Genomic DNA, 26,609 nt, shown 5'->3' on the forward strand with positions numbered 1-26,609 from the left:
GAGGAAGAGCACAGAAAACACAGGGAATAATCATTAATAAAAAATAAAATAATAATCTCAATTAATAAAGCACTTATCAAAACAGAGGTCTCACCGGGGCTGTCTCCGTCCCGGTTGTCCATGTTTTTGCGCAGGGTTCTGGTCTTGGTGGGCAGCTCTGGAGCCTGCTGGATGGAGCCTAAAGTCACCTTCTTCCCTTTCTTCCCCAGCTCCTTCTCCACCTCTGAATATACACATGCAGCAGTCAAGATTTAATAGTTAACCAAACCCCTTTGCTTTCAGTAGCCTAAAGCATGTTTCCAAAAGCAATAACTGTGATAGGAGAACCAGAGTTGTTTTCCGGACTCTGGGCAAGAAAGAAAGCAGCACTGACCATCAGAGATGCTGGACTCCTGGAACATGGTCTCGAAGGCCTGGTGGGTTTCAGCGAAAGACGGACGCTCCGCAGGGTTCCACTTCCAACCTGGTAAAAAGACCCCCCCAAAAAAAAAACAGCCCATACATTAATAGTCCATCAGAATTTGACATATAGCTGAGCAATAATGGCTCAAATGATCAAATTAGTCAGGTTATGGATAGATGTTTTTTGGCACTCACAGGCCCTCATGAGCTCGTAGACCTTCTCGGGGCAGCCCTCTGGTCGGTCCATGCGGTAGTCCTTCTCCAGCAGCTCATACACCTGGGACAGGTCGATGCCGGGGTACGGAGACATGCCGTAGGTGGCGATCTCCCACAGCAGCACGCCGAATGCTGGGGATGAAGACATAGGACAATTAGTTGTTTGGTTCACACAACTACAGAAACATCACTGCATTGTAATGATGAGAAACTGGGGGGAAATCGTTTTCTTTGGAGACTAGAACTAAATATCTCGGGAGGATTTTGTGCAATGCTTTAATGAGGAAATTGATTCCCCTTGTGAAGTAAGGAATCTGAAAGAAATTCTCAATTCAAGTAGGAACATCAGGAATCAGGAAGTTTTAGCAAAATCAAACTCACCCCACACGTCAGACTTAATAGAGAACTTGTTGTAGGCCAGACTCTCTGGAGCGGTCCATTTGATGGGGAACTTGGCCCCGGCGTGGGCGGTGTAGGTGTCCCCCGTCATCAGCCTGCTCAGGCCGAAGTCTGCTACCTTCACCAGGTGGTTCTCCCCGACCAGACAGTTACGGGCAGCTAAGTCCCTGGAGGAGAGAAAACACAGAGGAAAAAGCAACGATGAGGAGGAGGCGATGGAGGAATCCCGACTTTCTCCAATCAGAATGAGTTTGGTAAAAATCACAATAGCTATACCATACTATCTGAAATGTTTTCAGTTGAGACATTAAATGTCCAGATATCATATCGTGTATACAAGTTGAACACTGAGAGACAACCATGAAATAAGGGGGAAAAACATCAATTGTGTTTTTGTTCCCACATCCACTGCAGTTTTGGAATTCCATTGGTGTTTTCTGCGGAGCGGAGTCACGAGCCGAGTCCCGACAGGCTTAAAAATGAAGACGCAGATTGGCAAATAGGACATAAATCATATCTTCGCTTCAAAAGGACCTCGTTAAACATGCCGGGACAAACGCTAACTATGTTACAACACAGCCTTGTTTGTGATGCAGCTCTGTCCTCCTGTGACAAAAGATGGAAGTGGTTCAGAATAACTTCAGTAGGAACAAAAAATAAAGGAAGGCATGTCTGAGGCAGCACAACTGCTTGTTGCTCCTAAAAGTGTTGTAAAACAGCACAGCAATGAGAGGGGCAATCTGTGTGAAAAAGTGAACCTGTGCATAAGACTGAAACCTAAGGTCAAAGCAGGTCTGGTCCTCTGGTATTCATGCAGCTCTGAGTAAAACGCCCTCAGATTACTAATGAGGTTGCATGACATAAACTTTATTATGACCAAAGACTAAAATCAATTCTAGGTTAGCACTCAGACTCTAAGATACTTTTTCCAATACTGGCCAATCCTTCTCAGCGTGAACTTAGAGAAGGAAAAGGAGACTTCTGGGTCGTGAGGAAGCCTGAGATGTTTACACCCACCTGTGGATGAAGTTCTTCCTCTCCAGGTACTCCATGGCAGAGGAGATCTGCGTGGCCATGTAGAGCAGCACCACAGCGTTCACCTCCTCCCTGTTGCACTCCCTCAGGTAGTCCAGCAGGTTGCCATGGGTCATGAACTCTGTGATAATGTAAAACGGCGGCTCCCGTGTGCAAACCCCTGGCAAGGACACAAGGTTACAAAAGAAAACATGTCAGTATTCACCGATTTAATATTCTGTGTGTCTGTTTCGATGTTACTTCCATCTGCAAATCTGATAACAGGAATACCTAATGATGCACATTTGCACACCAAGCAAATACACTGTAAATGTAAATTTGGAAATCTGTAAAATACAAACATTTGCAAATCTATAAATGACTCAGTAGTCGACGTGGCAATTACTAATGTCAGCCAAAAGGAATCCTTTGTTAGCATGATGAAGAGGGTGTAATTTTAATCTTCAATATTTTTATCCGATTTCATGCTGCAGTAATGACCCAATTTCCCCTCAGGGATTTATAAAGTCCATCTTAACACAGCTAGACAGATTCCAGTGTACTGACAATGACAAAGCAAGGGCTTTGGAAAAGAGCTACAGGTGTGGTAAAGTGAACATACCCAGTAGCTGTACCAGGTTGGGGTGTTTGATCTCTTTCATGACAGCAGCCTCCTTGAGAAACTCCTCTACCTCCATCGTATCCTCCTGGACAGAGTGACAGAGGAGACATGCAGAGTTATCGTTGTCGAAAACACAAGTTAGCTGCAGTTGCATCTATATGACACCAGGTGGTGGCATTATTCAGCCAAAACAAAGCATCTTAACTTTACCATGCCAGGTGTCAAGTAGGTGTGAACACGTTTCCACCAGACTAGATTCAGATTTGACAGTGTTTTGTTCCTTATAAAGTCAAATGTATGGGCTTCAGGACTGTAGCCACCGCAGTGAGAAAATGCCCTGACGACTGAATAAACCTTTCTGTCTTTCTGTCTCTGTACCTTTAGTGTCTTGACAGCCACAGTGAGGCTGTACTTCTTCCAAACGCCCTCGTACACCTCGCCGTACTGGCCCCCGCCCAGCTTGTGCTTCATGGTGATGTCGGTGCGCTCCATCTCCCATTTATCGTAGTTGGGCGACACTCCGTAGATGGTGGGCTTGTTGCGCTTCGGCGCCGGGTAGTGCAGCGTGGTGATGAGGCCATCGGCCACCGTGGAGTGGTGGTGCACCAGCTCCGCCAGTGTGTTGAAACGGCTCTCTGACGAGACGTACAGCTGGAGGAGAGAGACGTGCATCGACAACGACAACTCTCATTATCAAGTTAAAGTTCTATAGTGGACAAGCTGTCAAATACTGTTACTTTAATTTATTATGAATAACTGTAGCAAAGTGGAAGCCTACATGTCTATTCAGCTGAGGATATGAATAGGGAATTTTAACAGCTAACTGCAATAACACTAATTGCCGAGCTTCATCGGGTGTCACGCACTGTTTTTGATGATTTAATACAAAATAAATTATAGGTCATAATGTCAATCCATGAAATAGCTAATACGTATATATTTTCAGTGATAATAAAAAATCTAATTCTATCTTCCTGGAGTTGACATCTGCCATGACTTATGACCTGCAAACTATTTGTTTATGTCAAATTAGATTACAAACAGTTAATATTTGCAGTTAATAATTTTAGGTGGAGGATTTAGAGTAGATTATTATTATTATTTATTTATTTTTATTTTTTTAAAGGCAAGAAAAGTTGCAGGTCAAAGTGCTGTCAAAACAGTGCAACACAGCCATTAAGATTTTGATAAACTAGGATAGGTAAATGGTGCCTACATTACGACTCCTTGCACTAAAATGCATTAAAACAGTATTGCTTACGCATAATGGATGGGATATTAAGATAAGATGTATTTTAGTATTACAGTAATATTTGGCTCTGTGTAGCAGGCAAAGCATCAGTCGCATATGATGCTGATGGCAATGGCATCGCTATAATGGTGTAGCTATAGGGAAATAGCCTATAAAGTCTTAACATGCACTGAAATAAATAGTGCAGTAAAATATTTTCTTCTTACAGAGGGATCACAGCCCACTCAAAAGCCATTTGTCAGGAAGTTTGTCGGGGGAAGGATATTGGTCAGAGCCTGACTGGACACAGTCTTTTCCATTGTCCGGGTCTTACATAACTCTTCACATTACTCACTCTCTGTTCTGCTCTATGCAAAGCCCGATCCTCAAGGAAAACATACAGGTCATTTCTTTACTCATGAGTGGGTTCTTTGCACAAGTTAAAGGCATGTGGAGGAGAAACTGAAAGAGAACAACATTGACTGGAGTGAAAAGACCTTTGAAATCTAAAGAGGATTTAATGGTCTGTTATAATCCAAAACCCTTCTCCTGGCTAATCCCATGACCACTTATCAAATTAAGGCCTAACGTCAAAAAACACAACAGCATGAGTTTTATTAACATGGGAACCTCTGTTAATCAGAGTAATGTTAATGACCTAGTCGGCGTGGAAGGAAGGTTCAGGGTTGAGGAGAGCTGAGGTAATCTCAAGTTTTTGGAAAAGTCCATCATACCAGACTCCTGACTTGTAACTCTCGGTGGGGGACATTAAAACAATGTGGGATGGGGAAGCTTGTGTGTGTGTGTGACTGGCTGAGTCCATCCGTGTTCGTTCATTTGTGTTTTTTGAGTGCATCTGCCTGCATAGATGCATGTCTTAGCGTCTGCGTCAGCGTCTGGCTAGCCTTCTGGTCTGGCCTCATGTCTACTGGCCGTTACGAGCAGCACAGTGGTGGTTAGGGGCATTCCTGTCATGCCGAGCGTTCCTCTAGCTAGCTCACCTCGCTACATCACACACAGGGGGGGATGACACGGGCAAGGTGGCAGCTCTCTGCAGCGGCTTCTTCATTCACCTAAACTAGCATTTTGGGGGAAATCCCAAAGCAATACTTTGTGCCATATGATATAGTGCAGTTTTATCTATGGGGGACACACACTTGTCCATCATGACCATTTACGGAGGAGACATTAGGATGGGGGATCCCGTCTTCTTTCCCCAATCTCAAGTCTAGCTTCTTTACATCGATAACTGTGATTAAAACACTGCAAAACATTTTCAAGCATTTTTAGGAACCCTAAAATAATGTAATTATATATCACCAGTTCCCTTGTTTGGGTTGGAAGGCCGAGTACGGGACAGCAGAGTGAAGTTGGGATGACTGGGATATCCTGGCTCTCTAACCAGCTCTAGACCTGTGCTGCCCTTTGCAAATAGCGTTTGTCCAGAGGGGGTAAATTCATGTTACTCTGGGTGGTGGAAACCTCTGCTATAGCTTGCTATGAGAGAGAGAACGATGCACCGACTGATCTGATCTTGCAGGTGATATCAATGTGAATGTGTGTGTGTGTCTTTCGGGTATTCCCTACCATTCTCCAGGTGCTACACTACACTGAAAAGCTATCATCCCCGTGGTTACCATACATGTCAACAGTCTTCACACCAGTCGTTTGTACTGGTGGGTTATGCATCATATACTCTTTCATACGTTCCAACTAGAGCCGAGCGATTACCATGTTAAGTAATGGTCTATCTTCATGATAATTTAGGGACAAGCAATGAAAAAAAAAACATCCACAAATGAAGTTTTTCTAGATTCATTAAGTCAACGAACTGCCTTGACATGTCTGTGTGTGTGTGCCTGTGTGTTGGGTTGGGGTTTATGGTGGTAGAAAGTCACCCTTATTTTCAGCTGGGGGGTTTTGAACACAATTCTAGGAGAAACCTTGGTGTGTCTACATGCGTCCGTCTTCCCCCCATGCCTACCTTGCCGTCAGACGCAGTGTTAATCCTGTAATGGTAGACTCTACCCTCGTACCGCAGGGAAATCGACCTCTGGCCCGGGCTGCTCTCACTCTCCCGGACCAGGAAGCTCCCGTTTATGCCTGAGCTGAGCAGGTACTCTGCAGCGTTGCGCGACACGGGTCCGTGGTACCAGCTGTGCTTCTCCAGGCTGTTGACAGGAGTGATGTAGTTGGACGGCACCCAGCCCTGGCCGTTCTTGGTCTGTGCCTCGCACCACTCTCCATTGTGGTTGTAACCCAGCACGCGCAGCTTCTCTCCTGGTAGGGAACACAGGGGACATTAGGCTGATACCAGTGTAGGAGGGAGAGAAAGCATAGGGGTCAACATGTGAGATTTACAAAAAATGATCGAGGCTAAGTGTGGCCAATGACCATCTAATAATGCTGTTTTTTACTGTTACATCTCTCTGCTGTGAACCTGAACAAACTATTTCCACAGCTGAGACCATTGAGAACAGGTTGCTATAAAATACAAACTGCACCAAAACTCAGAGTCAAAGTGGTCAAAGTGTTTTGAGTCAGACGTGCAGAAAATTGTCTGGGGTTGTCAGTCTTTTCCACTGGTCACTGGGCGAGCTAGACTCAGGGAATTCACTTTCTTTTCCCTAGTTTAGCCTGGATACGACACTACGACTCAATTCAAGTATTAGGCTAAGTAACTGATAATTACTGACATCATTGACTGATAATAACAGGCTTTTCCGCTGACCAAAACTCATATTATATATTGCTATGAACTCCAACTAGGCATATCCAGTAATTATGTAATCCATGTAACGTTAATATAACAGACTAGTAACTACAAGCTAACTACGTACTCGCACCAATAAATGTAGCCAGAATTATCTCTTTACACTGTAATATTTACCATATTAGAATTAACTGAAAAGTAATTTCCAAATGATTGTTTTGTACAGGGCATTTCCTTGATTATTCCAGTGCATGTGTGCTCTCCTTCCTTCCTCTGTTTGTCTGTGTGATCCATCTGCAGTATTGTTTTACAGTCGGTTCAGTGGAAAAAAAAAACTCACGTGAGCCCGTTGTCAGGAAGTGAGAGTCAGACAGAGAGAGGGAAGGCAACAGGACGGGAAGCAAAAAGCTGATTTCCAGTAAGGCGCATAACATCATCAACACTTCAAGTATCTCTAGGCCTGAAGTGTTTAGACGAGGCATAGTTTGTGTACACACAACACAGGAACTTCCACTAAAGGTCTCATTGGACCAAATGACAAGTACAGAGGAAGATCCTGGTCCAAAATAATCCCAGAGGGAGAGTGTATTTACACAGCTTGTGTGTGCTGGGTGAGTGGACTCTCGAATGACATCAGCTGTTTTTCTACAAAACGCTGTCAATGGAGAATATACATCAAAGGCTAATAAGGCCATAAAAGTGACCAAAAATATAGATGACAAATCTAGGCTGCACAATTAACCGAATTGAAATTGTTTTTTGAACATACAGTATGTGAAATCTCAGAATATTTTCATTTTTAAACAGTTTGTTAAACTTGCCATACAGATACAAGAGTCAGGCTCTTAAGTGTTCATGCACTCAGCAGATGCTGAGTTGTTGACCAATCAGAAGCCAATTAACAAAGGCAGAGGAGAGGAGAGGAGAGGCTACTGTATGCATTGGGGTTGGCGATATGATCTTAAATCATCACCGGTCAAAACTTTGTCACGATTTACCTTCACAGGGAGATCATGAGCATTATGATATATTGCAGTAGCCTACAACCAGTGTGTAATTTCCATTCATAAAATTCCTCTATAGCCATTTACATTCACCACTGTCACCTAACTTTCACTTTCAACTTTTCCAAACTTCAGTATCGCAAAGCAGTTTTTTGCTGTATTGTATCTTTCCACTACCAAGTACCAGAAATGTCGCACGCACTACTGTTCCCATCTGACAGCCATCTGTCATGGTTGTATGGCCATTACTTTGTGCATCTGAATATTACAGAGCGCATTTCTTTGTCTGCATATTTGGATAGCATGAAATATTGCTGACACAAAATAAAAATAACAACTTGCCCAATACTGATCAATTCTTGAAAACTAGATTTTCTTGTATATATTTTATTAATGTAGCTACATTCTATGCTCAGGAAGCCTATTTATTTACTTAAACCCAGATGGTGGAAAGACACCTAATTAAATGTTATTTTTCGTGACATTTCAAAACGTTTCTTCTGACAGCTGAATAGAAACACTCCCTCTAATATAAACAGCGCGGGTGCTGGAACCACCCCATGTACAATTTTGCCAGCGAATAGCATCATTTCTCTCACACACCATTTTTCCTCACCTTTAGTAATGCTGAGGGTGTTGTCACCGCTGGCCACAAAATCATAGAGCGCGACAAACAGGTTGGGGTCATTCTCGCTGGGTCCAGCCAACAGGTTCTCTTTGGAGTTCCAGCGGGCCGCTTCTGTCAGACCCTGGGGCTCAAAGTCTGGTCTCTGGAGAGCTTCTGAAACACAGAGAACCGCCACATCAAAACATATCATTCACTAAAACCTGAGTGGATGAAACAGAGAAAGCATGGTTCAGAGGAGGATGAGTTAGATCAACCAAAATCAGAACATCTGTAGGCAAATAATATGCAGATTTGATAAAGGTTTACATGATACGCTGTTTGGTATGCAGTGGCATCGGGAAGCAGTATTCCATTGTTTCTACATTTCCATATAGCCTGGCACAAGGAGGTTGATTCAGCAACAATGGCAACATCACACCTCTCCTAGTGCCATTTAAATTCTTCCATTCCCCCAGAAGGACACGCAAGCAGCCTGCAATAATCAGCTGTGCCTTCCTCCAACTTGCAGGTCAACAGCTGTGATCCCACTGTGGTATTAGAGACATCCTGATCACCAGTTGTGTCACCGCCGGTCTCTACCTTTCATTTCCTGGACTATCCCCACTTACTTCTCAGTTCTTTGACTGCCTAGATGACTACCGCATGAGAGCGTGAGACTGTCTGTCTCAACTACGATCTTCACTGCAAATGTAGAACGGCTGTGCGGCTTACACTCACAATGTGTTATGGGTAAAGTGCCTGAGTTCAAAGTGCTTTAACTAATGGTTATGCTAATTATAGGCCCAGCTTGAATTATGGCAATTTCAGAGCAGTAAATTTGATGGCAATGTATTGGAAAAAAAAAAAATGGGAAGAACAGGAAGAAAAGTAGAAAATGGTGGAAAAGACAAAGGGAGATGGAAAGATAGTGAAGGGGGGAGGGGATTTTAAACTGCAGTTTGGCCTAAACAGAAGCTTGATTGTGTTATGTTCAGCTGTTGTCGCACATGTTTTGGGGGGCACTTTACATCTCACCCACCCCCCCATGCGGACACACACACACACACACACATGCACACACACACACCCACACACCTTTTCATCTGGGAAAACTAGAGCAGAGGCTTTCAAAGTGTCCAGCACACCTTCTGGGGGGGTGCAAAAGAATTTCAAAGGAGACACCAAGACATGAGGAGGAAAAAAAAAAAAACTTTAACTGGTTCTGTATTGAAACTTTTGAACTAATTTGCTGGATAAGACAGCAATAGCCTGCACAAAACATTTTAATCATGTACCTCAAAAGGCTGCATGGCCAGCTGTCCAAAACAAGAAAAAATCCCCTCCAACAGTTTTCCAAAAATGTAATATTTTTGACACCAGTTGGTTGGAAGTGTCAGAACATGCAGCGTCGTTAAAACATGATGGAATACACTGAAATTATTAATCCTCCGATTCTCCACGATCACAATTTGACTGGCAATATGATATGACTAATTACACCTGACAAACTACTGTTTAATAGCCTAATTATCTGAGAATAGCCTGTAGCATACCAATGATTGAATGAATGAATTAAATATTTGATAAATATTGACAATAAATAAATATCAAATAAATTGATGATAAATAAATGTTTAGGTCTAGTTATGTTTATATTTTCATTACCTAGAATTTTGTCAAAATTATCAGTTGTAAATTTAAGATGATTATTCTTTAAGCACTTTTACAATTTTTGTTTCAGTTAAGTGGTAGGCTACATATTAACAGGCAATATACAGCAAAAAGTAAAATTACTTCGAAACAATTCACATTTTCCTTCTATCTTACATTAATTTCAGTTGAAAACATGCTTACAAAAGCAAGACCTGCACAGAGTCACTTATAAGTTTGGGCTCAACATAATTCTGCACAGCATCACAATCTAAAAAGAACAGTCACCTTGAAAAATCGGGGGGTGGTGTGTGTTTGAGTGTAGTGTTGGTGGTGTTTTTTGTAGTGAGGCCCAATGTCTCTGACTTTAAAAAAGCCTGGGTCAGAGAAATACAGACAGAGGGACAAATAAGTGAAAGAGGCATCTGGTGACCTGCTGAGGGTAGGGAGCTGGTGCTATTAATGGACAACAAATATTGACCTGTGCATGCATTTGTTTAGCAACCTTGATGAATGTAATAAAAACTCAAAGATACGACCCATGTACAAAGCAGTGGTTCCTTTGCAATCATTTAGCAGTGATGCCCTCCCACAGCTGGAAAATTATGCCCACAGCTAGAAAAATGTAACTCAAAGAAAAGTGATTATGTGGCCTCATACCTCAATTGGAATTAAAACAAATTGTTGCAATTACGACATAATTGTCCATATATCATGATATAAATATTAAAAAAAAGAGCCTTTCTTAAATTCCAACACCTATAGGAACTGATCCTGGACTGGACCCAGGAGTGAACCTGGGTCCACCACCACCCACATCTACAAAAAATTCAACAGGAACCACTGGTCCAAAGGCAAATAGAAAATATTTATGGCAGTTTATTTTAGCATCATAGGACAAAGTAAGAGTGACTTATACAATAAGACAAAAACACTGTAACTGACCTAAAGGATAAATATAAAGGATAAATATAACGTAAAAGGAGGCAATTGGTAATATAGTTACATTTGTGTGAAGATTATCACACCTATTTGCAGTAAAAAGACCAAAGCTGTATCATCTGTGGACGCCACACAAAGTTGACAGGTTGTGATCTCTATGGGCGTTGTGCACAGATATGTGCATGATTCAAATTCCTAATAAGGCTCTGATAAGAGTAGAGACTCCAGGGAGAGACGACTCGACCCACAACACCAACTGAGAATCTATGGGCTGGTGTCATAAACATGGATTATGCCTAGTCAATCACCAAGATGTTTCTTCTAACTGAGGTCGCAATAGAAAGAAACTTTGAGGAGTAGATTCAATTCATGTTAATGGAACTAGTAATGTTCAGATTTACTGACTAAAAGACCTACAGCTATCTGCTGCAAAGACAGAACTTGCACTAAGACTTTACAAATGTCAGTTTCATTGGATTCAGTTGCAACCCAGAGGTTACAATAGGGATGCACCAAAATTTTAACCTTTAATCGGTATCAGCCGAAATAAGCACTAACAATGACAGATTAGTAATTATTTATTCATTCATTAAGTTCTGACGGACAGTACAGGGCCCTACTAAACAGAAACCAGTGTTTTAGTGTTTATATTGCTCTCCTCCGATTGATGGTGCTTCCAGCTTACATCACGCCATGCGGTGTGCATCTCTGGCACTGTATGCAAAAAAATGCAGCAGTAAGGAGCTATTTCAGTTTTTGATACGGACAGATGAGTAGCAATTTATAAAGCTTGTTTTGCTGAAATCAAAAGGGGGTACATCGCCAAGGAACGTCTCCACTACAAACTTAATTTACCACCTGAAAGCATGCAGACTTTACCAAAACAACGTCAAGTAAGAAGAAAAAACTTCCTGCTCCCAACATACAAACCCTATCTCTGGAGTAGTCTTTAAGAATTACATGAAAGAGTAGTTATAAGGACATCAACGGTGGGGGCTGGGCTAAGCCGAAAGCATTCCAACAGAAGTACAGATTTTTTGTCTGTTGACTAAAGGTGTGTGGGCTCTGCTTCTGTTGTCTTTGAGAATGCCAAGAAATGTGGCCATGACCGTGCCAAAGCAAAAGGTATTACTGTAAAAGTCATGGAATTCACCACCTTGGATGACCAACCGTTTTCTGTGGTGGAAGTTATGTTGATTTTCGTAGGTTGATAGAAGACATTGAGCCTCGGTACACAGTCCCTAGTAGACAACATTTTGCAGATGTGTGTCTACCAGAAATGTGTAACGTGCAACGTTAAGAAACATTGCAAAAGCGATGGAGGACAGCGGCTTGAAAAACATACCATACATGGCCCATACACTCCTATTAGCTGTCAACAAGGTATTATATAGATATATATAGAGATATATATATAGTTGCGTCATCTGCATAGTTACAATAATGTGTAATAAGTAATAAGTAGAAGCATACTGAACAAAAGAGAACCAAGGATTGAGCCTTGCGGAATTCCACAGGTGATACTGACTTTATCACAAACAAAGTTTACAATGGAGACAAGAAATGTCTGTCCTGCAGGTAGGTCCTGAACCAGTTAAGAACTGGGCTAGACAGTCCATCCCACTTTTCTAATCGATCTAGTAATATCTCGTGCTCAACAGTATCAAAAGCAGCACTGAGATCCAGCAGTACAAGAATAGAGAACTTGTTGAATCTGTATCCATATGGAGATCACTTATGACCCTAAAAAGAAGTTTCTGTACTATGATGGAGTCTAAAAGCAGACTGGAAAATGTCAAACAGGTGATTTGAGATCACGTAGTTAGTCAATATGCAGCAGCTGACCTGCCCAAAAGTAGGTATGGGGCAGAATAGTCCCTGCTTGATCATAAAGGTGCAGATATCCTCTAAAAGCACTGCAAGTCTAGCCTCAAAACGATTCATTTTGAAGAGATGTTAACAAGGAGGTGTAAACAAAGGCAAGGAACCGGAAGAGGAAAAGAGAAGCTTTTCCGCAAGGCAACAAAAACAAACATGATATTTTAGACCAATTGCAGACAGTTACACAGTGGGGTCTGGTGTGTGAAAAAATTGCCTAGTTCGGCCTCTGCACACTGCAGAGTCCAAAACCAATGCAGGACTTTGTTTGTCCTTTGCTCACAAGAACCTGCTGAAACTAATTTCTGCAGCTAGTACACTGCCTGTCTGTTATACTGTTACTTGTTCTCCCTAGCCTAAACTATAGTAAGCATAATTAACAATTTTCTTGATAAAGTAGCAGGCTACAATGTCCTTGTTGTGATCAGAAATGAGTTAAAATGATTAATTTGTGCTTAAAAAGGTCATGCCCTTTGACACAAATGATTATCTATATTTTAATTTGTAATTTATATATTCCTCAAGTGCAGTTTTGTTTACAATATGTTGTAATTTATATATTCCTCAAGTGCAGTTTTTTTACAATATGTTCAAGGAACCTACTGATGCATCAAAGTTGTCAAATTACATTCAAGTATATTTTGTCAGATTTTTTTTTTTTTTTTTTAGTTTTCAGTTATTGTGCCTTTTGGAGTAATATCCTCTGGAAAGGACTGAATGTTCAATAGATGAATTAAACAGTTTACAAGAAACATTTGGTATTGTATCGGCCCAAATGTTTTATTTTATATCTGTACTGGCCAAGAATTTTCATTTCGGTGCATCACTAGGTTACATAAACAAGGATGAGCAGTTTGTTCCCAGTAAATGATGAGGACTGACAAAGAAAAAACAATAACCCTATTATTCAAGTCAAAAAGACAGCCGCGTTCTGTCAAATGAATTTGGGCAGGAGCTGAAGCCAGAGATGGAGAGATAAGCGAACAGCACCGAGCAAGATGGGGACCTGAGAGAAAGTGTGATTTAAAAAAAAAAGAAAAAGAAAAAGACCATATGTCCGGAGGTTGGCGTGGTCATAAAGTGTGGTGGCAGTGCATTTGAGCAGCTCATGCCACACATGTCCATTTCACAGACCACAAATACCACAGCTCTTTGTGAGCGGGTGACAGCACACTGACACATGCGCAAGGACAACACACACTCAAAGAGAGAAGAAAAAACTAAAAGTCATATGAAAAAGGAAACTCAGGAAGGGAGTGAGCGTGAAAGGAAGAAAAAATGAGAAAGGCCATTACAGAGTTGCAATTCTCCAGAGTCGTGCAGTGGGAGAAATTACAGCATGTCCTGGCTCCATCACTGAGATGACACTCAAAATGATTAAATGTGTGTGGAACTTGTGAAGAGTTCATAGCTATGACAGCATTGCTATGAGCAATAGGAATGCACTCAAACTCACTGCAACACACTGATACAAAACAGAAAGGGATTTCATCATGTCTTCAGAGTAACTAGACTACTTCAAGAATCATCAAAACAATGTCTAGTCCCACTGACATCTAAACCAGTGGGTTTTTTTTAATCCTGGTCCTCAGGACCCACTGCCCTGCTGGTTTTCATTCTACCCATCTAATTGGGGGCTGATTTACACCTGGGATGCAAGGTGATGCAATTAACTACCTGACAGGATAGAAAGCCAGCAGTACTCTGGGTCCCGAGGAGCAGGATTGAAAACCACTGATCTAAACAATAGTCTGGTCCAGTTCCATGATGTAGGCAGCCCCTAGATTCAAGCCACATTTTTCTGAGGCCTGCGAGAGGGAAAAACCTCTTGCTTAGATGCTGCTGTTGCATCACCTGTCATCACCTGACTGGGAGGCGGTGGAGAACAAGGAGAGCCGAATCAGGCCTTAGATCTAGAGGTCTAACCACTGTTTGGAGATGCTATCGTGATGAGAGTATGTTCAGACCAGAGCCTGAGGGAGCGCAAGGAATACCAGGTGACAGACAGGCTACTAAACCTGGAAGAAGCCTTGTTTATAAGCCTTGTTTATAATGACCATCGAGCCTCACAAAAGTTTCAAAGAGCTTTATGCTTCTACTTTGCTCATACAGTTAATTTAAAGAAGTCAGATACATATGTTGATTCTAATCATTTCAAATAGCCTTCTACTTGGAGCAAGATGGCAATTCTTAACAAAAGACAGGTAAGGCTTCCAACTCAAATCAAGAAGCCTCGGTCTAAAGATAAACAAAGTAAGTTTTGCTTAAATCTAATTTACCAAAAAACACATCACTGGTGTAGAATATCTAAGCATGAGATTTCCTGTGCCTTGTATCTAAAGCCCTGAAATTTAGAGTGTTATTGAAAGCTCTTGATCACTGTCACCCACTTTACTGGGGAGCGTACCAGGGCTATTTGCTCTAATAAATCATTTGCTTGCGCAATCTTGGAAGACTTCACCGAGTCTTCCGCTCCAAATCAATTACTCTGTTGATTATGTCCTGAATGTGCTCTAGATTTCACTGATCTTTCATTCAGACAAGGCAAATCAATTACCCTGCTTTACTTTGTGCAGAAGAGATCCTAGGCTAATTTGAAGTAATGGAAAATAAGTCGGCTCTAGTCCGCACACCGCAAAAGGAGTATAAAATATATACGTCTATGTTATCGCCCAAATTCATTCTTCATTATATAAAGGAAGCAATAAACAAGATTCAAGTGTTGGAAAACAGCAGAAAGCTAAAAAGGAGTGTGAAGATTGAGATTAGATCCCCTCTCCTCATAAACAAGAGTTAAGTGGGACATGGCCAGGAGTCAGATTTCCTTGTATTCTCTTCTCCCTCTCTTTTTCCACTTCTTTCCTCTGCAGCTAGCCAGTGAGTCTGGCCTCCCTCACCCTCCCCTGTGCTCATACTCTACCGCTCTCTCCTCCCCCTTCTCCACTTTCCAGGGTACAGGAATCATTGTTGAGACTTCACACAGTGATAGCTTATCTTCTTTCTATCCTTTTCTCTCTGTACCTCCTCATCCTCTGCTTTTTCTACTCCGTCATCTTTCTGTCCTAATCTGTATATATTTTTCCAAAAGCAAACTTTAAAACATCAAATCTCCAGCTAAGAGCCAACAGAAAAAATATTCTTACCTTCCAAGTAACAGCTGGAGGAGGACGAGAGGCCTTTCTTAGATTTACACCCCACCAATTTTAGGCATATCTCCAACATTTTCATTTGCTTTCTTTCCCTTCCCGCTTGAAAACTTTTGTTCCTTGATCAAATCCAATGTCTTGCCAATGTTTCCTTTTGTACAAGCGCCCAACAGGAGAAAAATTCAATCACATGAAAAAACAAAAGCACAGATAAAAGGACATAAAGCACAAAGCTAAAATGGGTGCTGGCATATGCTGGCTTTCCTCGCCCAGGTCCTTCCAGCTGCTGTAAACCGTTTTTTTTTCCTCCCCTCTCTTCTTCCAAACAGAAAATCGGACTCCGCTCTGTCCCGCAAAGTCTACAGAGTTTCCCTTCCGAGCGGCTCCATCTTATTTTCTCTTTGGTTGTAGTTAGCTCCACTTCAAGAGGATACAGGAACGATCCAAAAGCGCGTGTTTGGTCCAAAAGCGTGCTAGACATGCAGATGTGTCAGTTGAGTGGGCAGTAGGGCAGTCTGAACAGTGCCATTCCTCTCTCCTGTCCCCTGTGTGAGTGTGTATCTGAAGCACAGGAACTTACTCGTGCTACAAGCTGCCAACAAAGGGCCTCTTTCAGGCTCAGCCTGCTGCACTCAATGACATCAGCTGGCTGGGCCCTCCCACCTCCCCCAGCAAACACACAGCGAGAGGGAAAGAGAGCCAGCACACACACACTCACCCTAGCAAGAATACAAACACCACACCAGCACACAAGATTCATACAGCAGAAGCAGCAAAAGCTCCAGAGAGTTTTGTTGTTAAAAACTTTGAGTGAAGTTTAGATTCGGCAGAGAGAGATTTCCCCTTGTCCTTCTGTGGAGTCACAAGATTACAAGAAGCCCCTCCTCCAACATTTTAACCCCCCTCCCCCCTCTCACTGTCTTTCTGCCCTGCTCTCTTCTTCTCAGCCATGCTCTTTCCCTCTCTCCAGTCTGAAATGTTTACAGGTTTAAGAATTGGTTCTGGAAACAGGACTGTCTTTTTAAAGACACAGTTGAAGCCCTGAATCCAGAGCGGATAATAGGGAGAAAAGTATAACCTTCTCCTATCTTCCCTCTAGACTTCAAACACCATTCAAACAAGGCTCATTTGCCACAGGCTGTTTCAAATGAGAGTGAACGATGCAATCTAATATATTTGACATGACATAACATGAAGACGTTTATCTTTAGAGAAACACACAGGACCATGTGATTTTAGAGAGCAGCAGTGGTTTGGCCATATCTGGAAGGAACAAATAATCCTTGGCAGGAGCCAAGCACTCTTACGACATGACTCCTTTAATCTCTCTTCTGTCCTTTCTCAGCTGTCTCCGAGTATAGTTCTATGCAACTCATGTGTTCAGAGGTTTAGTCATACTTCTGAAGGAAATGCACCTATCAAAAAAGGTGACATGGGGTAATTAGGGAAAACATGAGTGCAAAAGGGCAGATATGTCACCACAGCTATGGTTGTGACTGCACCTTGGAGTGTCCATAAACTAAAGTTTTGAGGCATGTGGCCTCTTTTAGGCTATTTCAAGGTTACACTACCGCTAAAATATTTCAGCCTTCAAGTCTGCAATAGTTTTAAAATAACTTAATACACATAATAATAACCATAGTCTCCCAACTCTCAACACGTGTCCGGAGTTTCATTAAATTAGGGTAAATTAGGCTACCTAAGGATAAAGCAATAGTCTTAAAGGAAAAACACACCCTCATACTCTTACACTGTTATGTTATATATCATATCATGTTCAGAGCATTCCAGGAGTTATTTTGTGATGACATGTTGTTGTGTTGTATCCACTTTCCCTCAACCTATCTTCTTCTACTTCAGTTAACCATTTCCTACATTTCCCAGAATGCCTTTCAGCAACCCCCAGAGAACATACCTGACCTTGTTGTATTTAGCTAGGTTTTACATGTAGGTGGAACCATAACAATAGCGATAGTAAGAGCAAGAGAGTGAGAGTTTCCAGTCGAGAAAAACCAAGCATCACGTCCCTTATTCAAAACGCAACACGTCTTGTGGCTGCATTGCATTATGGACCATTGGAGGCTACTGGTGGTGGAGAAATTTGTATCTCGTCCTCTTCTACAATGGATTTCTCCCTGTATGATTGTTGAACATTGGTGCAAAATGGTGGCTCTAGAAAAAAGCCCTTGCTCTTTGATTCTGAGGGGCTGACACCAAAGCCTAACATTTACCATTGATGTTACTGTTGATGGCTCTGTTCACTGCAGAGCCTGCAATGAAAAACCTTTCATGCACTACTAGTGGCAAAAGATGAGTATGCACCTCAGTCATCAAGCGCACACCAACATGTAATTATTAGGATTTATTTAGACATGGAAAGGCCAGCTATGTCATGCAGCCATAAGAACAGTCTGTTAAACACAGAGCTATACTGGAATGTATGCTTGCTGCGCTCTTTTACATGATTAGCTGTTGTTAATGGAAAGTCTGGAGAAAAGGCATTATTTCAATCGGCGGAAAAAAAAAAAATCGAGCCTATATGATAATTTACTTCAGTGAAAATTTTCAAAGTAAAATATGAAGATGCATCACATTAAACCATTTAATATGATTAGTTTCCAAGAAAAGGCACTGCCTTTATATCAAAAAGTTACAGTTTGCATGTGATCTTCTATTCCTGTCAACAGGAATATGGACAGACTAATCGTCATTACACTCAGGATTGAAACCACAAAGGATGTGAGAGCATCTACTGACTCTGTCTAGCCCATATTTTTCCATTAAGATGACCAACATCTCATCTCATCATCATAGTCTGTGCATGTATACAGCTCCGCAGAGATCAGAGGGCCTTAATCACTCCACAGCGCATGACAGGAGTGCACTGCCTGTTTGGCTTGCTGGCTGAACCAATCACTGGAATTTCCAATCATAGAGGAAAAAGTTTGACTAAAAATTTGCCCTACTGTAGAGCAATAGATTTCCTCTGATATAGGAAATACTGAAGGAAATACCTTCAATTTTTGGGAGGCTAAGCTCAAAAACTGGGTGGCCACAAGAAAAGAAGGCATTAATTCCTGGACTATCTAGGCACCTCTGAAGTGGACTGAAGTAGACCATACAAGGAGAAAGGACTATTGAGTCACTTAGCTAGTAACACAAACAATGCACATAACACAATCAGCAGTTGATTCCAAAGACCAAAATGGATTCACAGATAATACATAGGGTGAGTAGAGGTTGGGTAAAGACAAGACCCAAACAACAAAGCCAACAAAGCAAGCTTGTGGTGGGTCAGTGATATGGCTGAATATGGACAGCTTCCTCAACTATTTAACCCTTGGAAAAGTGTTGGCTTTGATAGGGATGCAAATGGGAATATGGTCACCCACTATGCAGAAAATGCCAGAAAAAAAAGGTTAAAAAGGAGAAATATAGGCTGCTTCTCTACTTAGCTCTAGCTCCCGTGCCCAAGGATCGCTACGCTAACATTAGCAGGTCTAACTATTCTAGCTGACCGGTTTGTGGGGGTTTGAGTCATAGGCTAAGAGAGAATTTGGCATGCTCTCATCTGTGCATGCTGTTGTTAGACATGGGTTGGATAATTAAATATTCATTGCATGGATTATCCTCTCACTAAGCATCCCTATCATTCTTGTTATCACAACATATTGTATGCGACTTCTGTTGGGTGTGGGGATTGATGATTTCATTGGCATCTGCGGACATCCTTATACATGGCACAGTCTCAGCGGCTCTGTAAGTAATGACCTCAGTACCCTGAACATCCAGTCACATGCCACCAGGCCGTACATCATCGCTGCATGGCAAACTGGTATGGCAAACTTGTGTGTTCCTCTCATCCACCACCACACACACCAATTAAGAAGAAATGCACGCTTCCTCGAACTCCGAGAAAGACCCATTAACTTACCGCAGTCACAAAGTGTTGGGGAGATGAGAAGATGAAGGGAAGAGGAGAGGGGCTATAAAAATGAAGGAGGAAAGAGGGAAAAAAAAGGTTGCAGATGGAGAAACATGAAGCACATTGTTTGGAAGTGAGCTCATAGGAGAATCACTCGCTTGCGTTTTATAATCCAGCCTCTCTCGGTATGTTAACAGTTAGCTGACGTACATCCACCCACGGGATGGTTTTTGGCCCTTTTCCTCTCATGTACCCCCTCCTGCTTTCCTGATTCCATTTTCCAAACCTTCCAGCACAGAACAGGTTGTATTCCCGAACTCAACCGAGGCAGCAACATTGTTATGGCTCAGGTTATTCGGATGTTAATGGAAGTGTGTTTTACCAGTGTGCACAGAGCAGGAATACACCTAAAAAATTCAGTCCATTACATGACTAATTGATACTGATACCTGCTATGAGCACATCAAGATGTGGCAAGGCGGTGAAGGCAAAATAATTAACTTATATGACGAATTGATACTTGGCTACGGTGGTGTTGATGCTCGAGTAAGAGGTGCGCTAAGGAGAAGGTAAGAAAGCATCGTCTTCCACATTCCAGTGGTATGAGACCTGAAGGCTGCTCAATTTCCTAATCTCTTTAGTAACACTCCAAAATACAGTCCTACTCAATTTATGCATGGGGGTGCACACAAACAGTATCTTGTGTACATCAGGAAAAATGTGAGCCAGCCAACACTTGAGAGACAGAGCTGTGTAGGTTCCTATCAGTGGTTTTATACCATACTTGGCTCATCACTCCACTGCTGTGCCTAACCTAGCAGACACCACCATCTGTAGGAAGCAGCCCAGCTTACTTCAATGTCAGACACTCAAGAACCAGGTACCATGTATGTATGTATGTATGTATGTGGCTGTTTACTCAGGGCCCTCTGGAGAATGCAGCCAGAGTGTCTGAGGCGTGCAGCCGTCGGGACGAGGAGAAGGGGTTTTGAGTTCCACATAATTCCCCAGTCAGCATTGTCCACAGCGGGGCAGGGAGATGGGACGCTTAGGGAGGAGGCCGTGGCAGCTGGAAGGTTAAGAGGTTTGGGCTGAAGCTTAGTGGAAACATGGTTATAAGTTATAAATGTGGCAAACACCGAAACTGACCCAGAGGTCATTAAACACATTTTATGAAGGCGGCAATTTTGTGTTCATGTCTAAATGTGTCTGCTAACACACAAACACACCCCCATCTCTCTACCCGAGTCTCTCTGATTTGAGGTGACCTGTTGTCAAAACAGTCGCCTCTGTCAGCAGAGCTTCACAACAGTCTTCAATCCAGACAGGCCAGGCAGACGTCCTAGAGTGCGTAGCTGAGAGACGCAGTTAAATCCAGCCGACCTACTGAAGCAGGACCGGAGGAACCGTTTTATGATGACATGGACAGGACACGGCAACATGAGTAGGGTGACCCAGGTGACGAAGCAGAACCTGTGCTGATCTCCTCATCGCACGATGCAGCTGATACTCGAGGCCCAGACAAAGAATGTAGTGCCAGAGACATGCAAACATGCAGAGAATGGAAACGGATATGGATGCTAGCCTAGACTGTATCAAATCTCATGCTGTTACACACAGACAGGAAGGCAGGTCAAATGCACATAACTATACATTAATTGTCAGGGCTAAATGCTACTTTAGTTACATCCCAGTTTAGTCCACAAATATCACTGATGATGAATGAGAATGATATCATATATCATTCTTTGATGATAAGATATAATGCTTCTTATTATTTTTGCGAGAGAATTATAGTCCAATGCATCCAAGTCTGATGGATCCGAAAAGTGTCACTCATATGTAGAGTGTTAAAAAAGGTGGGTGAAAATCGAGAGAGACCAGACAAATGAGGTCTACTCAGAAAAAGCAACGTGTGGAGGTGGGGGGAGTGTGTGTAGGGGGAAGGGTGCTAATTCGGTCATTTTCAAAATTTAGCAAAACTACTCAATTTGAGGCAGAGAGCTGGCAGAGGAGCGTGACTTTTTTATATTCCATTGTTTTATGAGTGTGCAGACCAGGAAAGCCAAACTCTTTTAGGAGCGAAAGAGAGAACAGTGAAGAAGAGGGTGCGTGTGTGTATATATATATGGGTGGGGGGGTTGGAGATTCCAGAGCGAATGAAAGAGAAAGTTAGCACTACAATCTCTGCTATTACTTTGGGTCCAACTTGCTCATTTGACAGCATAAAACGACAACGCTGTGATAAGAGCAGGCAGACACAGTAAACAGCGCAGACAGGGCCAGTAAATGCTCTGTCTCTTTTCACAGACTATCAATCTGAAATGTCTTGCAGACGTTATCTAGATGCCTGGGGAAAGGCCCAATTTGTCTGTCTGTCCATAGGGGTAAAAAGAGAGACAGATACATACAAGAGTGACTTTGGCTATGAGGCTCTCAGGCTGCAGCAGTGGAGCTGCTTGGGCTCTTCTTTGTGTTTAAGTGGATCCAGATGCAGCAAGCATAGCAGGCCCCCCTCTTATAGCGCTATGAAGAGGAGCTTAACAAAACACAAAGGGACAGGACAGCATACCAGTACTGTATGGACTGGACTGGTGAAAAAAAAACACTAAGCCAGACAGTGATGTAGCTGGCCAACAGATACTCCGTGATGGCTAGGAGGGGAAAGTAAATGTACAGGATTTAGCTTGCTCCTGCTCAATAAAAATTGAATTAGAAAAGTATATTAAAAAAAATATAGAGAAAAACCAGAGCATTTGATAGGCAAGAGACATCTTGACCAGTAAAAGAACACCAACCTCATATGAGGGCATTCTCAAGAAGACAGCCACTGCATGATTCGCATCATGCCCAAATAGACTTTTATTCTGTGGCAGCGGAGTAATCTGTTAGGGGACAGAGGGTTTCAGAATGAGAAGGCCATGACTGGGAGGAATTTTTACCACGAGATAGAATTGGCATCCTAGGTAGCAGGTTGTCTGCAGAGAAAACAACAGCTGCGTCTGGAGCTGGGGCTGCCTGCTAGGGCCTGGAGGGAGGAACAGGGGGCTTTTTTCTGTGTGTGTGTGTGTGTGTGTGTCTGTGGACCAGGGTGGCAGAGCGCTCCCACACTGCATTCCTGTCCCAAGTTGGAGGTTCTCTGTGCGCACGTGAGAGTGTTGTTTGTATGTGTATGTGTGTGCACTCTGTATCTGGGGGGGGACAATTATAGAGCTTTGATATCCAATTTTTGCAGAGAATAAAGACGATGCTTAACTGAAGAATTGATCACCCCCCCTGTCTGTGTGCCTTGTTCTGCCAGCCTGGATGTTGTTTAATGGAATGCAATATACATTCAACTGCAGTTCTGGCTGTCATCTTTATTGTTATTAAGTTAGAAAAAACAATTCAAGTAAAGATAAAAATCCCCAAGTTATGATAGAGATGATACAGATAAAATTCTATTATTCTATTTTGTTTTACACACAGTACGATATGTTTTATGTAATTCTGACAAATCTTGTTGGCCTATTAAATTACACAAATGTTCGCAATGGATATACAAATTGTTTTTCTGTGGAAATGTGGTAAGTAAGTTAGTTCATCTATAGGACAAGTGAAAATCTGTTTAAAAAGTTAACATCAACCGCTGTTGCCTATTGATGACTGTAAGATTTGGTTCTGCTTTCTTCTTCCTGAAACATATGAGAAGTTCCTTTGATTGCGTAGGATTTACAGAACCTCTACCTGTCATTGCTGAGGGAAAAAGTGGTGAAAATAGTTCAAGCAATGCAAAAAAAGTGTGACTGTACTTCTGTACTTCTACTATCAATACAACATAATGAGCCAAAGCTTAACATACTGACATTGTATGTTAATGGATAGGCGTGTGCGTGTGTGTGTGTGGTGTATTGCAATTTGTAGACATGATGAATGTTATTCTTTGTAATCTATATGGCTCACTTAGGGATCTATGTTACTTTACATTTATAACCATTAACACAAGCAGAAAGAAGGCAACTTAAGTCAATTGAATTCAATAAGCATTTAAATCATGAAGGGTGGCAAGTATTACGCTGTCAACTTGTGGAAAGTAATACAATTTCAGTATATCAATTCAGACTGAATCAAGAGTCTATTTATAATCAAATCATGCCCTACAAATTGAAATCAAGATCAAATCAAATCATAGGAATGCTGCCGATTTCCTCCACTAGGAATCAGTGATTTGTGACCACCAGCAAAAACTGGATGCGAAGGAATGGCGTTACTAGATGCTGATGACAGTGACTTTGTCACTACATCACTGGCACTGCTTGAGAAGACATGCTCCATTGTCTCATCCCCATACTCTCTAAAGTGGTATCAAATTCTTTTTTTGGGGGAAGGGGGCATTTTTTGGCTTTATTAGAGAGTTGAAAGTGGAGAGAGACAGGAAAGACTGGGGTAGAGGGGGAGGGCAATGACATGCAACAAAGGTCCTGGATTTGAACCCAGGACACAGCAATAATGCAACCATTAGTGTCAGAAAAATATGCTTTGTAACTTCCATCACTAGAATGAATGCTTTTCTGATTCAACCAATTCAATAAAAGCCGCAAAAACAAGGGACTGGTCTCTCACTTAATGCATCACTCCATACACACACACCTACATACTGATTCACTAATGTAGAAGAAAAGGTAGCTTGTGAGCAAACACTGGGTAACTGAATATCAAACCATCAACATGAGCATTGAGCAATTAACCGTTAACAGGTATATAACAGACACCAACATAACCAGGTTAGGCCTAGAGGCTAATAGGTAAAGCTAACTTACGCTATATTCCAGCAAACCTAGTGGCAGGTTTGAACGCAAAGGCAAGTAGGCTTATAACAATGCTTGTTGACCACTGCACTGTTATTTGTTGTGCCTGGATGTTGATGTGTTGTTGCCCATTTCGTTTGATTTGTTATGTACAAGCGCCTTGTTAGCTTTGTCTGCTTTTTATTAATTTAGCCTTTTGCTTGCTGTCTTCATTTCTCTCATTGTCTATAGAAAGTTCAAAGAAGTGTAAAATGCAGTTTAAATAGCCTAAATTATAAGAAAGAGAGAAAGAAAGAAAGAAAGGGAGGGAGGGAGGGAGGGAGAGAGGGAGGGAGGGAGGGATTGCACCAGTTATTTGAGAGAGGAATGCACAAGAGGTCACATTCTTCACTCCATTGCTGTGGCTTGCCCTATGTTCAACTCTCTCTCTCTTTGCAAAATAGGCAATATTGCTCAAGACACCTTTGGAGCAACAGATATCACACAAACACTAGATAAACATACTCAAACTCACTGGAAAACAGAGTATGACTAAGTAAACACTTAGGAATTACACTAGGAATTGATTGATGATGTCATCACACAGTATTTACAGTGAAATGTATAGGCATGTGTAGGGATGCTTGTCTTACAGTACACTCAAACCTGACTTGTAATAAATCTATTTCCCCCAAATTACCATTCTGGTTTTTCAATCAGTGTGCAATATTTAGTATTGATAACAAATAGAACTGACAGAGGATTTTGCTGAAAAATAGAAGGTCATTTGTCCTGTAATTACCTGTTATCTCATTTGGCACAGGAGTAAAATCATTAAATTATGCCAGTGAGAATTATGTCCTCCTCTATGACCTCATCTAGTAAAACTACTTGTTTCCAGACAGGGCATTGATGGACAAACATAATGGATAAATCTGGCCACCCACAAACAGAAAACAATGGTATAATGCAATAATGGCACTAATAACCATTTCCTATTTCTGTTCATGTCCTCTACAGGGTTCCAACTCATTTTTCATTTCCAGACCTCAATTTCTTGACTGGCTTTGAAGACTTGTCATTCAAAATGATAGTAGCTTGATAATGACTGTCAACTAGACAGTAAGGTCTATGATTATGGGTGGCCATATGTGTATCAGTACAGATCAGACTTTACTTCATATTGTCTCTGGACTTTTTGTCCAATTCCCACACTTTTCCAGACCTGGAAATAACCAAATACATGTTTCATCTTTTTCCAGAGTATCCAGACTTGCATCATAACCCTGCCCCTAGTGTCTTGAAGGTCCTTGTGGAAAAGGACATGAGGGAAAGAAGTCATTATTGGTGCTATACCAGCACCCCTTAAGAGTTAAAGAGAGGGAACTTGTGAGGCATGGACTGCCTTGATTTACACACACAAACACACACACACACACCTGCTTTGACTAGTCATCAGCTGCCGTGGGAATAAAGTGGACTCCTTTCCAGGTGGTCAAGACTTGATGAGAGGGGAAAAACACTTAGTAATCAGCAAGGTGTCATCCGGCAAGGGACAAATGGATCACGCACGCACGCACGCACGCACGCACGCACGCACGCACGCACGCACGCACGCACGCACGCACGCACGCACGCACGCACGCACGCACGCACGCACGCACGCACACACACACGCACACACACACACACACACACACACACGGGTACATTCCAACATCAAGTGAAGAATTTGACCCTAAAATGTGTGGGCTAACCTGTCAAGAGCCATCAAAAAATATTCATTATCAAGGTTAGGTAGCAAGCTGATTAGATAAGGGTCAATTTGCTCAAGTTCTATAACCAAACTGAGCCCTATCCTAAAATTATCCCATCAGTCAAGAATGGTACGGCATCAATAACAGTGACAGCCATAGTGTGTAGGGCAACTGATATCAAATCTCCACTCAAAAGCAGTCTGTGTGCGTGTGTGTGTGTGTGTGTGTGTGTGTGTGTGTGTTCGTGTTCTTTGGAGCCACATGGTGGCGACGTGGCCAGCCACAGCAAGGGACAAGCCACCAAGGGCCTAACAGCTGGCCTGAATGAGCCTTAGTA

At 42.1% G+C, this 26,609-nt stretch overlaps 1 protein-coding gene across 3 annotated transcripts in view; it reads right to left on the bottom strand.

Moving 5' to 3' along the window:
• Nucleotides 1–26,609, bottom strand: part of abl1 (c-abl oncogene 1, non-receptor tyrosine kinase) — a 44,549-nt gene that overhangs the window by 3,549 nt on the left and 14,391 nt on the right. The window contains exons 2-11 of one of the 3 annotated variants that reach the window (XM_078286794.1): nucleotides 15,822–15,975; nucleotides 8,218–8,382; nucleotides 5,869–6,164; nucleotides 3,032–3,304; nucleotides 2,654–2,738; nucleotides 2,035–2,212; nucleotides 1,000–1,184; nucleotides 598–750; nucleotides 374–463; nucleotides 95–223 (exon numbers count right to left, since the gene is read on the bottom strand). In XM_078286794.1, the coding sequence (XP_078142920.1) occupies nucleotides 95–223; nucleotides 374–463; nucleotides 598–750; nucleotides 1,000–1,184; nucleotides 2,035–2,212; nucleotides 2,654–2,738; nucleotides 3,032–3,304; nucleotides 5,869–6,164; nucleotides 8,218–8,382; nucleotides 15,822–15,906 (1,639 nt within the window). In that variant the 5' untranslated portion in view covers nucleotides 15,907–15,975. Of the gene's footprint in view, nucleotides 1–94; nucleotides 224–373; nucleotides 464–597; nucleotides 751–999; nucleotides 1,185–2,034; nucleotides 2,213–2,653; nucleotides 2,739–3,031; nucleotides 3,305–5,868; nucleotides 6,165–8,217; nucleotides 8,383–15,821; nucleotides 16,255–26,609 lie in introns of those variants that run through there. The other 2 variants (XM_078286790.1, XM_078286788.1) reach the window with 2 other exon arrangements.

This window comes from Centroberyx gerrardi, chromosome 2 (genome assembly GCF_048128805.1).
Source record: "Centroberyx gerrardi isolate f3 chromosome 2, fCenGer3.hap1.cur.20231027, whole genome shotgun sequence".
NCBI lineage: Eukaryota > Metazoa > Chordata > Actinopteri > Beryciformes > Berycidae > Centroberyx > Centroberyx gerrardi.